The 16,231-nt window shown below is 41.9% G+C and overlaps 1 protein-coding gene across 3 annotated transcripts in view; it reads right to left on the bottom strand.

Moving 5' to 3' along the window:
- Positions 1-600: 600 nt before the first annotated feature.
- PPP1R16B (protein phosphatase 1 regulatory subunit 16B) overlaps positions 601-16,231 on the bottom strand; it is a 422,185-nt gene continuing 406,554 nt past the window's right edge. For 2 of the 3 annotated variants that reach the window (XM_085619117.1, XM_085619119.1), the window contains exon 11: positions 8,525-9,284. In XM_085619117.1, coding sequence (XP_085475243.1) covers positions 8,802-9,284 — 483 coding nt within the window. In that variant the 3' untranslated portion in view covers positions 8,525-8,801. Of the gene's footprint in view, positions 9,285-16,231 lie in introns of all 3 variants that reach the window. The other variant, XM_085619118.1, reaches the window with a different exon arrangement.

Consider the following 16,231-nt stretch of genomic DNA (forward strand, 5'->3'; position numbering starts at 1 on the left):
AGGGGGCAAATGGAAATTGTAAGCCACTTCCCACTCTTGAGTACCTAGTGTAACCTTTGTCTTTAAAGTTCTCTATATCAGAGTCTACCAGCCACTGTCAATGTTTTCCACTAACAGCGGCACCGTCTATACAAGAGAAACACCCTGCAGTCACTTGTGGCACAAGCCTAGTCAAAAACTGGCCAATTTATGGTCAGGCTTTACAGCACTTTCAATCTGCAATATGTCAGTAATTGCCATGGCTAGAAAGGTGCTTCAGACAGTTCCAGAATCAGTATGATGTTCTTCATCAGCAGAACAGAGCCTTATGATCAGGGTCCTTTCTTCCTCATTTCAAGTTGCACTCCATTTCTGAATTCTGATGTCTTAGAGTCAGACCTAGGAAGACACTGCATAGATTTGTGTCATAACACTAGCCATGGCAAAACACTGCCGGAAATGTTGACATTTTGCTCTAGGAAAACATAAATTGGGAGAGTGGTATCAATCATTCTGACAAGGAACTTCTTTGGAGAAAGATAAACATCATCAGCATTGTTTGGGGGAGACAGTTCTGAACATTCACCCTCATACCATGGGCAGAATGAAGAAACAAAACAGTGTTTTTAATTTTTTTATTTAAAAAAAAATATTCTCCCTGGAGATTTAGAACTTTGTAGAGAACGCGGTCAGATATGAAAATTTGGCAAAAGTATTTCTGAAGAACACCTCGGGTTGTACTGGTTTCCATTAAGTACACTGTTAAGAATTACATAGATAACCAATGCTGTAAGAAATACATTTTATAAAAAGAACATTGAAATATATTATACTCTGCGTATTTTAATAATATCTTTTTACAATAAGTTGTAGACAAATGTTACTCTGTCATTTCTAAACTTTACACATTTTTTGTAGTCCAATTTTTGGCATCGAACCAATGGCACCGACTATTTCAAGAGACAAGTTGTGATATTTCACCGTGGTTTCCACCTGTTCGTGAGTGAAATGGAAAGGGTGTGGATACTGGATCTGCTTCACCATATATTGACAAAGCAGATTAGCTTCTTTCGGTGTGAAGGGAGTATGAGACACGTTTTAAGTGTTTCCTTTTAGGGTGAACATTGAGATTGCTAGAAGGAGAAACCGAGGATACAGTAGTTGGACAATATTCATATTTTCTGGAAGAATAGGGATTTGTCCTAATCAGTATTCTCCCTATAAAGAACTCACTGAAGTTCACCACTGAGGGAAGAGGGCAAACCCAGTGCAGTGACTTGCAGGGGACAGAGTTTAATTTCACCCTTTGAAGGAGTAGTTTGGACTGGAATTGTGAACGAACCATCATTGACAAATACACGAAAGTAACCACCACACCCTTTAAAACCTACCAGACTATGGCACCAGTTGATGTGCAAGACAGGTCCCACAGTTTGCATTTCAGCTATTGATGAGTGCGAATCTTGGAGTTCAAATATTGGGGGCACTAGTAACTGTGGGTGTGTGTGGTGGGAGAGTAGGGAGGGAGGAATTATTACAGATTACAAAATGTTGAGAATTAAGATGCAGCAAGAGGAGTTTCCCGCTCATTCCCACATGATTTTCTCCAATGTTTCTCATGGGATTTTGTCTTTCAGCAGCCAGATAGTCTATATGAAACTGGCAAATCTTTAATCTCGGTGGAGCTGGTCACTCCTTTTACTGACTCTGCCAGGATTACTATGATACTTGTAATAAGGCATCGTGTAAGGAACTGGCGACAATATATCTTTAGAGGATTATGGCTTCATGGTCGCTACATAAATACTTGTTGCCATTACCTCACATTGGTTGCGAGTCATGGTTTCATGACTATCCTCCAATCCGGCAGTAGGGGCATTGCACTGGAATGTGTCACAATTGCTTGCAGTTTTTCATTGTATCAGTGGGTGCCTACAAAGCCACAACATACCATAACAGGTCACCAAGGATATTATAGGGGCTCGCTCCTCACCAGCAATGATTGTTGCAAGGTGGGCTCTCCACAATCTCTCTGTGATTGTTATGCTGTGTGAGAATGGACACCTATAGTATCCTCTGGCTTTAGGTCCATTTATTCCAAGTGGAGTCACTTGAGTTCAAACCTTTTAGTAGTAGGCTAAAGCATTATTTATACTACCTCCCTATTGCAAGGGTAAAACAATGGACTATTGGGCTTTTAAAAACCTGAGAGGGAAACTTCTTTGGCTACAGAGATTTGTTTCAGAAAGCAATTCCAAAATGTTTTGAGGAATTTCACATTACCTTTACGGGAAAAGTGGCCATGTGCCCCTCCCAATTAGGAAGTGTACTAGACATCCATAGTAAGTCTCCTAAAGTGTGACTTGGAATGGAAACTAGGTTCTTGGTCATCTGAGAGGATTATACACTCTGCAGATATGAAGATGGTGCCTTTTGACGATAGTCGCCTATTCTTGCAGATCTCTCAACACAAATGACATAAAAACATTTGATTTTGAGATGTTAGTGCTTTCGAATAATTTTAACGAGAACCACGATGTGTTGGTTTTCTCAGCATTATATTTCTTTACTTGCAAAACATAGCTTGGCAAACCTAGTTTGGGGTAACAAGTCATCAACCTAGTTTGACTAAGTTGCTACAGTGGGCACGAAGTGCATAAATAAGATTAGGGGAATGTATTTACAAACTAAATGTAATGGTAAAACATTTGAGGGACATATGGGCTTACAAAGCAGGATATTGCTAAAATCACTTAGAGGATCAATTGAGAATTGCAGTTTTGCCGATTTGCAAAATTGACTATTGTACTAGGAGCCTCCCAAACAAATCCATATATCTGTGGAATATCACTCTATACACACTAGGCATCAGTACATTTTGGTAGTGTGGATAAAACCTAGCTTTCAAGCCATACAGGTGCTTTCCTTGGGTCCATTTTTAGTTTGAATTAGTTTACCTGCCTACAGTTCTATTGGCGGCACTTTACATTTTCTTTATAAACAGATTTCATCTAATAGATAATTTTCTCCAGTTTAACCCTTTTTGTTTGTTTTTCTGTTATTTGTCAAACTGTCTTATTCTTTCCCAATCTAACATTTCAAAGGTTAAATTGTTGTTTATAAAATGTTTGTAGCATGTTAAATGTGACTTCATGATGTTTTTGTGGCAGTGGCTAAGTCCTCGTTGATTTAAACATTAATCATGTTCAGACAATCTTAAAGAAATTGACTTTGTAACCAAAAGTAACCCTTTAACAGTACAATGGGGTATTGTGGTGACATCAAGCGAGTGAGTCATGTAAGATAAAGGGACCTGAAAGTAAGTGTTAAAAAAAATCTGTTCAAATAAACTTTTAATTTTTCTTGATGCCACTGTTTACTTGTGCACTGTCTTCTCATCTATATGTTGACCTCAGCTGATGCAGAAAAGAGATCTGCATTCTGAAAGGGACTGTCATTGTAAACATTTGATGAAGGGAAATTACCTGAGCTTGTCTTGCGGTTCAATTAGACCCTAACTCTTCCAGGGGATTACTAACTGTTCCTACCCCTTGTCTCATTTTTCCACCTATAGACAGGCTTGTTTACTGCACACTCTGCATCGTACTTCCACGTGGATTTTCATTTCTTCTTTTACCACAGATCCCAAGCAGTGTATCTCTGGCAGGAGACATTTCTGTGCAGCTAACCCACACCAGTAATGCTGTGCAGGCAGTGGCAGCCTTTGTTCTTACTGTGCCCAAATTAATCCGAGCTTGCCATGGACCTGACATCTGTCTATGTAAAATGCAGACTGGTTCAGCAAGGCATGATTAAAATGTGGCACAGTGCATTTGTTACTGGGTACAGAAAATACACTCTGCATTGTCTTTAGGACGTAGGATGAGAGTCGTGATTCCTGTTCATGTCTTGTCACTGCTAGTTTAGCCAGGAAGGACTCTGAATGCACTCTACTGCTGGTTCCTCCTACAAAACATTCTGGTTGCAAAAGTGAGGCTCCTACTATACTGAACAACTTAGGGGCATATGTATAAGGAAATGGTGCGGCTGCAAATTTTGCTGCGCCTCGCTGATTCAGTTCCTAAATGCAGAGATGTGCCGTATTTACAAAAATACGTTGCACCCTGTGTTTTCTTGAGCAGTGGCGCTAAAAATAGCTGCCTAGTGCCAACACAGATACCCTTGCTCCATAGTGCAAGGGTGCCTGCTTTACAGAGATGATTCTGAGTTGCAGAGATGATTGTTTATTAGGTGATTGTTTATTAGGTGTCCCTTCCTGCACATAAACTATCAATAATAGCGATTTGCTACTTTTATGTATGCTGCAGTATGCACCACATATAGAAAAAGCAAAAACGATGAGAAATCAAAGTATTTCTCATCGTTGTGTCAATCTATCGCCTGCTTTTGTGGGGTGTTAGTTTTTGGCGCTGCCTCAGATTTACACATCCTTGTAAATCTGGGGCAACATCAAAAAGTAATGGGTGTTGTGGTGGAATGCCCGCAGCAGCACCCATTGCACACCCCTTTCACGCAGATACATGCACAAAAGGGTGCCATATTTACAAAGTGGTGTTAAGTCATGCAAAGTGGCTTAACGCCTCTTTGGAAATACGGAGCAGCGCATAGTGCGACCGGAACGTCGAAAAAAGTGACATTCCAGTAGTGCAATTCCCTTGTACATATGCCCCTTAGTGTCATAGATACAGGAGCTGCAGCACTGAAAAAGAGCCTCCTCCCCCTGCTCTGCCAGGTAGAAGCTGCCACGTATGGCTTGCTCTTGGTAGATTGTGCATAACCCCTAGTCTCAGCGAACAGTCATATTTAACATAAACAGAGTTCTCTAGTGTCCGCTCCTTGCCTTTTGCAACAGCCACTCGGCAGTAATTAAGAGGCTTTCTAGAGAAGGGTGGTACAAGTGGTGAACTCTGTCATGCCGTTGGTGGTCAGAGAGATCCACTGTGACACCCCCTACACCTGGCATTTTGGTAAATCAATGTCCATGCATCCCTAAAATTTGGAAAGCACTCATCAGTCTATGTTCACATTTTTGGGTAAGAAAAATCAGTTTTCCGACAACTTCCCTCATAAACAAGTTGTGCTTAATTCCCTATATGGTCTCACCATCACCGAATCCTCATGTGGGAAATGTTAATACAGAACCTCTCCTGAGCAATGAAGTAAGAATAGCTTTAAGGAGGATAAGAGTAAGGTCTCAACTAAAGCCTCAGCTCTGATCTCATTGTCAATATTTCTTTAGTTTGGTGCAGTCAAGTAGGCACCAGAAAAGAGCTAAAGTGAGTAAATATTGGTTATCCGTTTCAAACTAAGCACTGAATTCTCCTCTCTGCAACTTTACAACTGGACAGTGAGTTTAATCCTCTTGTGGCTTATGGTAATGATACTTGTTATTTTTATGTAATAAGACTCATGTTTTCTTTCATAAAGGCAAGGTGGTAACATACGTGGTTCTATCTTTGACTCATGATGAAAACAGATGTCCAATTTAATTAGGAGATAGCTGCTATTAGTGAAGGCCTCATGTGATTTCAGATGAAATAGCTTTTATAATTAGATTTTTACACCTGCTTAGGTTGTGTTTAGAGAGATCTGTGAATTTCAAATGATTGGATAATCTCTTGATACTAGTGGTGGATTTAACCTAATAAAAGGGCAACAACAGGCAGCGGATGGGCTCTTGTATCACAACAGCATGATTTGTAGGAGTCCAGTTACTTCAGATGCATTATGCTACTTCTATCAGAGACTTTCCAGCATCAGCGACTTCCCATGTGATATGCATGTGGGGCATGTGGGTCACGCGTCAAATTCTAATGTGCTTTTTGCATTCGTCACTCTTTAGACCAACTTCTAGATAAGACGTTTCATTTGATTAGGATAGTCTTAGAAACGTTTCTTTCTGACGCATGGTGATTATGTGCTGACTCTCATCTAATCGCAATGTACTGAGTAGTCAGTGGGAACCAAGGCAAAATATACATAATTCTGGTCCTCTTATTTTTAACTCACCCAACATACCACCTCTTCTAGCATATGCTGTCCTTCATCCATACATATTGAAAAAAACATATAAAACCACGTGGGAATGGATAGAGATAGGTAGATGGGACCGACGATTCAGTTCAAATGGAGTCTCCGCGACTGAGCTTCAAAGTCAGAGATTCTTTTGATGTACAGTTTGGTGGAACTGAATGCAGCATCAGAAGTTTTTCATCCAGTTATGAAAGAAGAAAAGCTAGATCTATGAGCTCTAAACTGACCTTTAAAGTAAATCTTCTAGTTTTGGCTGTTACACGTGCTCACAAGTGTGTTGATATTAAAAGCCTTACCAGGATTCCATAAAATCATGTCCCTCATGAGTTGGTAATGAACACAACAATATACCCTGGTTCAATAAAGATGATCAAAAGACTAAAGGATTCGCTGTCAATCAATGTTTCTGATCGTTACAAAAAGAGGAAAGGGCTTCCTTAAGGATGAGAACGCTTGTGGCATGCTTCAACATAAGTTGTGGTGTGGGCTACAACTCCTAAAATAGGAGAAGCTCTTGGATGTTTTTGACTCATTCTATGTGAGTGAAAAGTGTGGGTGAGCTGTGCAGAGTGTTAAAGAATAGTGAGGCTAAAACGGTCTTCTGGTTAGACCCTAAACTTTATTCTTGTCTACTAGGGACAGGATTAAAAACATTAGAGTGAGGCAAGAAAAAAGAGAATTTGTGACTATCTCCTACGGGTCAGCACGTTTCTACCATAAAATAACCATTCAACAACGTGTAGGGGGCATTCATCAGGACCTCAAACAAAATCACTCTACTGTGCCATGTAATAGTGTAATAGAATGAAAAAACATCAAATGTTGGTGCAAACGATGGTCACCACAGAGTAAAGGAAATTCACCTTATTGGTGTCTGCTGTGGACGATCTTTTTACCTCCTCTCGAGGTTATCCCTGGCAAGTGACTCAGGGCTGTGGCAGCTAAAGTCACCTGTGTGGCTGTTGCTTCCAAGGTCCAATGACCCAACCACAGCAGGTATCAATGAGGTGGATATTTTTTACTTTCTGGTGACCACCATTAGTCCAGGGTATTTTGCGGTGTTCGTTAGTAATGTTTGGTAATCTATACCCACAGGTCTGTAAATACTCCTTGGCCTTTTTGTGTGTTATAGCGTCATGAGTTGCTGACAGGACCTCCTTCAGCAGTGAAAATAAACAGCACATTACAACTCCTAGAATCACACTTTAAATGCACTTTAACTCCCAGATTCATTCTTTTATATGCTCTCTGTCAATCTCTTCTTCGTCTTGCATCCTCTTTCTCTTTTTAATTTTTTATATACATAGATATATCTACAGGTATTTTCTATACAAAAAAATTACAGCACCACTTAACTCTGCTATGTGCCCTTTTTTTGAGTGCTTTTGCCTGCACAAGAGGATGTAGAAACACAGCAGTAAATTAATGTAAAAGGGAGACAATGGGATTGGTCTATTAGGCAAGACAGAATGAACTTCTCCATAAATGTACTGAAATGAATGGACACAATGCTCTCATGGGTGGTGGCTGCACCAGATATTCGCTCGTTGACATTCACACTCAGGGTCTCATTTATAAAAAAAGTGTTGCAACTCTGCGTGAGAACAGCGATGCAACACTTTTCAGTCTGCCATCCTTGCGACACCATGGATGTGCCACGTTTACTCGACGGTGCTCAATGTCGCAAGGATTTACATATACATCAGTATTCCTGAAGTATCTGTAGGTGCAAAAGTGGCACATTGTTGGGGTGTGTCTAAAACCATACACAACTCCAGCAATGTGTCTTTTCACATGGGGCAACCCCAAGTGAAAGGGCCTGCTCCACTCCTTATGGCTGCTGTGAAGCAGGCATAATGATCTGGCGCAATGGCGTCCTAGACGTGGGGTAGTGAAATCTCATAGATTTCACTGCGCTGCTTCTACAAGCCTTTTTTACGGGGGAACGCCCACACTGCATACATTATGACTGACGCAAGCATAATGTACCGCATGGAGTTACAAAGTGACACATCTGTCTAGATGCGTCACTTTGTAAATGTTGAGCATATTTTACGCCGCTGTAGCATCACAAAATGTAACGCAACAGCAGGTTAAAGGGCTTATAAATAAGGTCTTCAATTTTTATCTGGAGAATTAGAACACTAATGTGAAATGATTTGTCAAGGATCACACAAGGTTTTCACAGTAGAACATAAGAATGTGTTCAACTTCAAGGCTTGTTCATTAACATCAAAATAACATGCTTACCTGGGCTTTGACTACTTTGGCCGCTCCCTCCTTTGCTTCAAGTTCCCCAAATTAATGAGCATAACACTCAGCACCCTGGGATAGTGCTTGCTAAGCTTTTATCAATGCCTCACCTGTCGTGGCACCTTTACCACTTGCACAGCAACAACTATCAGCAGCCTGACAGATGACCTTTCACATTCATCATGCACACATGATCCCTCATATGTACTAGGACAGACATGGTCATAAGGCCTGAACTCATCTGTCTGACTTTTATAGTGCTCTCTAAGCATTGCAGCTGAACTGAGTGGGTACCAATAACAGAACCCGAAAAATAACCAATGTTTTATACATTATTTTTCACGGATATTCTAACGCCCAGCCTATGAGGAACCTGTTAGTTTTGCTAAATTTCTCGGGATGCTGTTAGGTAAAGTTTGCATAAAGCACGGAACACCAGAGGGGACACTGCAAGCAAGCTCAACCTAGTTGCCCCTGTGAATGTCAGATTTTCTTTCCCAGCTTTTTCTCTCTGGTTATGCAATTCGGCAGCAGCGGTGAACTTTTTCCTCCATTTCCTCGATTGGCGCTTTCAGTTTCAGCAGGGGTGGGTCCCCACTGCTTACTGTGTAATACACAGACGTCCCATTGGGGCAGCAGGAAGAAGTTCTTGAGCCAATGAGCTGCACTTTGGGTTCTCCGCCATTTTCTGCACCGTTGACCATGTGGGCACTTAGTAGCGGGTGGCTTAGCCTGTTGATAGCCGCCCTCTGACGCTTCAGTTCAGCAAGAGTTTGGTGGGTCCGGTCTTTGCAGTCGAGCCAGGGAGAGTCTGTGTCGGGGTAGTGCAGAGGTCTGTACGGAATGGACGGGGTGCTGACACTTTCTAGTGTTCTGTGCATCATGGAAGGGTCCCCATTGGAGAGAGAATATTGGAATGTGAACCCATTCTGAAGCTGTGCTTCACAGTCGCTGTCCTCACTCTGGGGTAGAGAGGAGAGAGTCTCAAGGCTTACAGTCTGCAAACATAAGAAACAGAACAACCATAAACACAGGTTTGACAGCAATAAAAAGTAATACCGCATTGCCAGATTTATTGCTACCTATCTGGAATTTCTTTGTGTTTCAGAATGTGCTCACTGACATTTAAATGCGTACATGATCATAAGTACAGTGGAGTGTTCAAGTACTTGTGCTACTGAGAGACTGAGTACTAGTAAAACTTTTCTAGCAAGTCCCACCTCACTCACACACTTTCCCTGGTCTTCACTGCACAGCATGCTGCTTTTTGACATGTAAGGACCAGTGCTTAATTTGTAAAAATAATAAGGGCCTGGTGTCATGTCAAGAGGCCACTGCATCTTGCACCACACCATGCCCTTGCCAGCACTGCCAATGATAGTAACATCACAACTCCTAACTATCACACTCCTACAAGTGTGACAATTTAGAACATTTCAGGCCCCTAAAGCTATAAGAATGGGTTATAAGAATGGGTTGGGCGGCAGGTAATAGTAATTTAGAATGTATATGGAATTAAAAATTAACTGTTGTTGTGGTCATCTCTTAATTGGCCAGACAGGGCCACCTTGTGGCAGACTGTCCCAAGCGCCGCACCGGCTCAAATTAAGCACTGGTAAGGATACATACAAGACAACTTTGAATCTCATCATTTGTATTGGAGTAGGATATCAGACTCTATCAGTCAGAATGTGAGGTCACAACAGTGATACTTTCAGGGTCATTTAAAACAATGAATGTCCATCATGGTCAATATTTTAGCGCTTGACTTGGTGAAGAGTTCGGCCTTCACAGGGTATTAACTGAGCTTGGTTGTATTGGAGTGTGGTGGGTATGTATCTTTTAATCAGATTCCTAACAGCACGTATGCCTGAGTGCAATAAGATTTTGGTCTCTTCTTGGTCTTTTATGTCTCAGTGGCTCTATCAGTGCATAGTCACAACAAGTGAGGAACAATGTAAGTTTACCACCGTGATCCCACCAGCAGTGAACTGACCTGCACATGAAAAAAATTCTTAATCAGTCTGATATGAGATACCATCTGTAAACTGGTTTTATTGGCCTTGTATATGCTGTGCATGGGTCGAAGCTCACTTTGTCTGTTTCCACACCTCATCCACTCTTCTATATAAAAAGAGTACACTTTCTTATTTAATTCAAGTCAAATCAAAGAACTTTAATGACAAAATACAAATGTTATAACTAATAATACATTTGTACTCTTTATATTTGTTAACATCAATTAAACATGTATAAATAATAAAATAAATATTTTATAAATAATTGTATTGTTTATTGTTATACATTTTTAAACATTGAATGATATGTATTTATTTGTATTTAACTATTTTAAATACTTTAATTTAATTTAACAATATTTCCTATGAGGTTTTATTTTAAGACCCTATCTCCATTATTTTCTACGGGAGGGGTTTGCAGTACCAGTGGCTGAACTTACCACCAAAGTATGTAAATATAAAACTGTAAAGTAGTAAACTTGTTCAAAAGTTTAAATGCATTCAAAAGTGCAGTTTGTGAATCAGACCCCAGTGTCTCACTTGACAATGTTGTAATCTATGCTTTTCAAGTAACCTACATTCCATCCTACACTCCATAAAGGGTCTAAGCTCACCAAAGTCTGTGATGTGAGTACCATCTCCTGTGATCTATTTTCTGGAATTGCCCCCACTTGAATCTAGGAATAACCCAGGAATCCACATATTGATTATAATAATTACGGCAATTAATACATCTAAGCGGCACTTGGAGGTTATATAGCTATGGAAAAAGTGAGTGCCATACAACTGCTCAATCAATGGCAAAAATTCATCCAGCTCCATTGGTTAACCATTGGCGAACAAAAAATCACCAAATTGAAGATGTAAAATGGACAGTTCTTGCCAAAGTGACACGTGATGCACGAGGCGGTGATTTGGAACAGAAACTCTCTAGGACAGAGGCTATGCTAATCCTCAAATTCAATACGTCGACAAATGGCCTTAACGAACTGTCTGAAATGTACAATTTAACTTAAAATAAACCCCATTGTAATGAATTGGAGACCAGCTCACATTTATTAATTACCAGATTTTCTGGTGTACTGCCCGTATATCGTCTAACTCAGCTTTCATCTAATTTCTACCCACTAATGGCCTTCAATAGAATGTTCTCCTAATTTAACATGCGCCTCCATGAACACTTCATTAGACCAACTCCTTACACGAACTTTGTCAATTTCTTCCGTTATGCACTATAAAAATGCTTACACACAAAAGGTTCAGCACTATGCACTATCATATAATCAGAGCATGTGACACAAAATATAAAGATTTTCTTCTTTATTTCTCTTAGTTGGAGATTTCTTGTATTTCACATGTTCACATAGCCGTAGCCAACGCGTTTCGTCTCACACGAGACTTCTTCAGGGCTCAAATATATCATGTATACGATCCTTCTGTAATGAACATTTCCTATGGTATGGATTCTGCGATGAATACTTCTCAAAGCCACATAACGTTTTGTAGTGGTCTGATGGCCAGCATATTCAAATCATGGTTGCAGCAAACCATGATTTGAATATGCTGGCCATCATTATGTATGTTGATGTAGGATTCTATCCTGCACTTTTGGGAGTAAAGAGAGGAGTACTCTCTGGTTTCGTGCACTACTATTTACTGATTACGGTAACCACTGACATGTGCTGGGTGCGGATTCAATCAGCCTCTACCCTCAGTTCTGTGCTTTCACTATAAAAATGCTATTAGTCTTAGGGAATACACTTTCGGTGAAGGAACGCACCAAAAAACATCACAAAGCCCTCTTTCTATATCCATTATCGAGAACCAATCAAAAGAGTTATAAACATGCCGACGTTCTACACGTTAGCATCAACGAGACTCGAAACGCCGAAGAAACTGACAGACTGACGCGGAAGTCAACGATTCCAAAATGCAGGTATGCCCCGCTGCCACATCTTTGCATCCAAAAGGAAGAAGTCATATCTTCACCAAGCTAACTCGCCTCTCAACCCTTTACAGATTCAAGCTCCATTCAAACGAAGATACCATCATTACCTGAAACCTCGCGCCCAGAATAGACGTACCCCCACTTGGTCACACAATAAGGTAAATAATACAACTTAAGATAAATATCGTAGCTATCAACCATGTTCCCCCAAAAACACTCAACAAACTTCCTTATTCTATCCCCAGCACTCTAACGACGACCACTTCAACTGAACAGACACAATCGTTCCCCTCCCGTTCTCCACACTGAGAAGTAAGCCATTTCTCCAATAAAGTGTAAGCTTATGAGTCAGCTCTAAATGAATGCGATTACACCTCTCTTTTTTCACTCTTTGTCACTCAGGTTTCCCCACTAACGCTCGTCTCCATTCAAACAAAGGTAACTTTATTTTCATAGAAATGAACAATCAATGCAAATGAGGTATAGGGGCCCTCCTGAAACTTACATAGGCTTCTTCTTCCTTACCTTACAGGTCCTGATGAGAGGCCCAGTAAGCCAAGGGTCTCGAAACGCGTAGACCTTGTACAAAAGACCACAAGAATTTAAAAATCTACAAATAAGAACCACTTATGGATATACATGTCTTTCTGAATGTTCTTTTTCTGTGGTTTAAATTGAAAAGAGTGTAGAATACGTTTTTTTCTTTTCGTTCATTTCCTGATCAAAATAGCCTGCGCGAACGTATAAGTGGACAAGAGTGTTTGGTATGTGAGATTAGCATGCTAGTTGTGAGTGAATAATTGGTGTGGTATTACTATTATGAACTTTTTGTCTACTTTCATTTTGATTCTCTGGTTTTCAAAAAATTTGCTTCGGCAATAGGAAGGTCTAAAACTTCTTAAGAAATCCTATTAAATATTGATTAATTCAAGCAAAAGAACAGCCTTTGACACTTTTTGTTGCTTTTTCAAAATGTGTTCTCCTAAATAATATGGAGTCTAAAAATTAAGTGCAGTACTAGCAACATTATTGTTCAATCAAAACAATTCATCCGTGTCACGAAGTAAGCAGAAGTGAAAATTAATATTTTATAAAATATTACTTTCCACCACTTTGACACTAATAATTAAGCCCTACATACAATCATTGATGTCAGAACCCCCTTTGAGGGGGCCACGGGGCAGGCTGCAGCTACTGGACTCAACCGTGGTTGTTGAGGTCTTTTACTTCTGATATCCCAGGCCGGGCCTACTATGGACTCTCAGCAACTGAACCAAGTACCCCTTCAACACTTCATTCTCAGTACGAGTGTGAATTAAGAAGTCCAAGGCTTCTTGAGGGGGAAATAGGTGCAGGGTAAACACAGGCTCACAACTCAAAATACACTGAGCAGCCCCAATAAATAATTGTCCAGTATTAATTATATAGGAAAACACCAGAGCACACCAGATCATTATATCTGTTATCCAAAAGCATCACACAGTAAGACTGGAATTTTTTGCCACAAAAATAATTTCAATTTGCCATTAATCAAATGTCCTTTCGATTGAGGAATTAGAGAAGAGTCTTTAATCAAGGCCTTCTGTGTACTTTATTTTCACTTCTTAAAGCATGGAAAGCAACAGCAGTCGATGCACGTTTCGCCCCCCTGGGCTTTTTCAAGGCTGCAAAAAGATATTTATAAACCATTTTTATGTACTGTGACACTCAGCGGTCACCTTTTAAGTTACACCCTAAGAAATGCCCTTTAAAGATATGCTTACACTTCAATTCAACGATGTCAAACTATGCAACAACTAGGCCTTCTAGTCCTAGAATAAACATACCCTGGTGGGTGGGTATTGTAACATCATAGGAGCACACGCAAGAAATATTTTTGAAGTACAAGTTCTGGAACTATTACTGTTAATAGATGTGCAGATCATCAAGCAAACCCACGTTTTTTGGAATGAATCCTTAATTATATAGGAACACAAAGTACAATATATCACATCACAAACAATATACACAGTCTACATAAGGCAGGGACACTAGTGTTACCGGGGTCAGCTCTCGAGTTCCTTATGGCCCAGTATTCAGTCTTACCCTCTCTCATTGGAGAGGCGGTGCGGAGAGTCCAAGCGTGTATCTGCTTTACGCCGATGCATAAGTATCAATGCTGTGGTTGTGACGGCAGGTGTCTATGACATTCCTCCCATCGCACAGTATGTTTCAATGAGACCGGCAGCAGGTCGTGGGTGCTCCTGGATTCACGTAGTTGAATCATAGCTCTTTCTCTGCTGGTCCCAACCTGCTTCTTCTTCACAGCTGCACACTGTTCCAGGGCGATGGCCATCTCACTTTGCCACAGCTCCCTCCCGACAGAGGTGGGGGAGTGCAACAGCGGCATGCAGGGCAACAGCCCCTTCAGTTCATAATTGTGCACACGGTGAATCCCCTCATCTCGTTGCTGTGATGCACCAGCCCTCAATCTTCACTGCTGCCCCCACCTGGCACATTGGTGTCACAAGAAGCACAAATAAGGTGAATGCCCTCTTCAGGACACAGCGCCGCAGAGGGCGCTATCCCATTTCTCGTCACACAAAGGCAGCAGGGTGATGACCTTTATTCTTTAGTGCAGCCCCAACTCTCATATGTGGGTTCTGAACAGAGCACACTGTCAGACAGTTAAACTCTGCTCTTGGGATCCAATCAGCTCTTGAGATCCAATCAGCAGGATACCCACTGGACCTTGCTCCCTCTAGGTGATCTTCTTCTACCCACAGGCTTCTCTGGTCTTGGGCTAGGCAGAAGCTGGTGCTTTAGGCACCCTCCAGGGTGGGTGTTCTTGAATCTCCAGGGTGATGTCCCTTCACCCAGGAGGGAGACTGACAGACCGTCAGTCGCCAGTCCCAGTCACACAAGGCAGATGTCCTGTTGAGGTACTCTACTTGACGACTCCTGGTGGCCCCAGGCTCTGGCCACCGCCCCCAAACCCAAGGACCACGCACGCAACCTGGGCTTCATCCTTGACTCCTCCCTCACGATGACCAAGCAAGCCAACGCCGTCTCATCTTCATCCTTCAACACCCTTCGCATGCTCCGAAAGATCTTTCGGTGGATCCCCACCGAAACCAGAAAGGCAGTCACCCAGGCCCTCGTCACCAGCCGGCTGGACTACGGGAACGCTCTCTACGCTGGAACCACAGCCAAACTACAGAAAAGACTCCAGCGCATACAGAACGCATCTGCACGACTCATCCTGGACATCCCTCGTCACACCCACATCTCCACCCACCTGAGAGACCTGCACTGGCTCCCCGTCAGCAACAGGATCACGTTCAGGCTCCTCACCCACGCACACAAAGCTCTCCACGACATGGGCCCCGAATACCTCAACAACCGCCTCACATTCTACTCACCAGCCCGTCAGCTCCGCTCCGCCAGCCTCGCCCTCGCCACCGTCCCACGGATTCGCAGAACCACCACCGGAGGAAGATCCTTCTCCTACCTGGCTGCCAAGACATGGAACTCCCTCCCCACCCACCTACGACTGACCCAGGACCACCTCTCCTTCAGGAAGCACCTCAAGACCTGGCTCTTCGAGCAGTAGCAACACCCCCCCCCACCGCCCCCAAGCGCCTTGAGACCCGCTCGGGTGAGTAGCGCGCTCTATAAATATTCTTGATTGATTGATTACGCTAATGCACAGGTTTAGTAAGCCAATTTGAAATCCTCAAGCTCCCCTTCTTATATTCTGTTTGCAGCACAAATGTCATTTAGTTTCTCAGTCTTTGAAATTCGTGGTATTGGTGCTCATCCTTTTGAAGTGACCTCTCCCCTGTCCTATCCTTTGTCCAGGAAGCTATCTATCACAGTAGGAGCAACTTCAGGTTTGGTAGCTCCGCAACACGGGCCATGCAAGGGTCTGGAGGTTCACGGAAAACAGACATAATATCGAAGAAAAAAATACTGACTGGACAGAATATCGAGTTTTTAA

This window comes from Triturus cristatus, chromosome 7 (genome assembly GCF_964204655.1).
Source record: "Triturus cristatus chromosome 7, aTriCri1.1, whole genome shotgun sequence".
Lineage (NCBI taxonomy): Eukaryota > Metazoa > Chordata > Amphibia > Caudata > Salamandridae > Triturus > Triturus cristatus.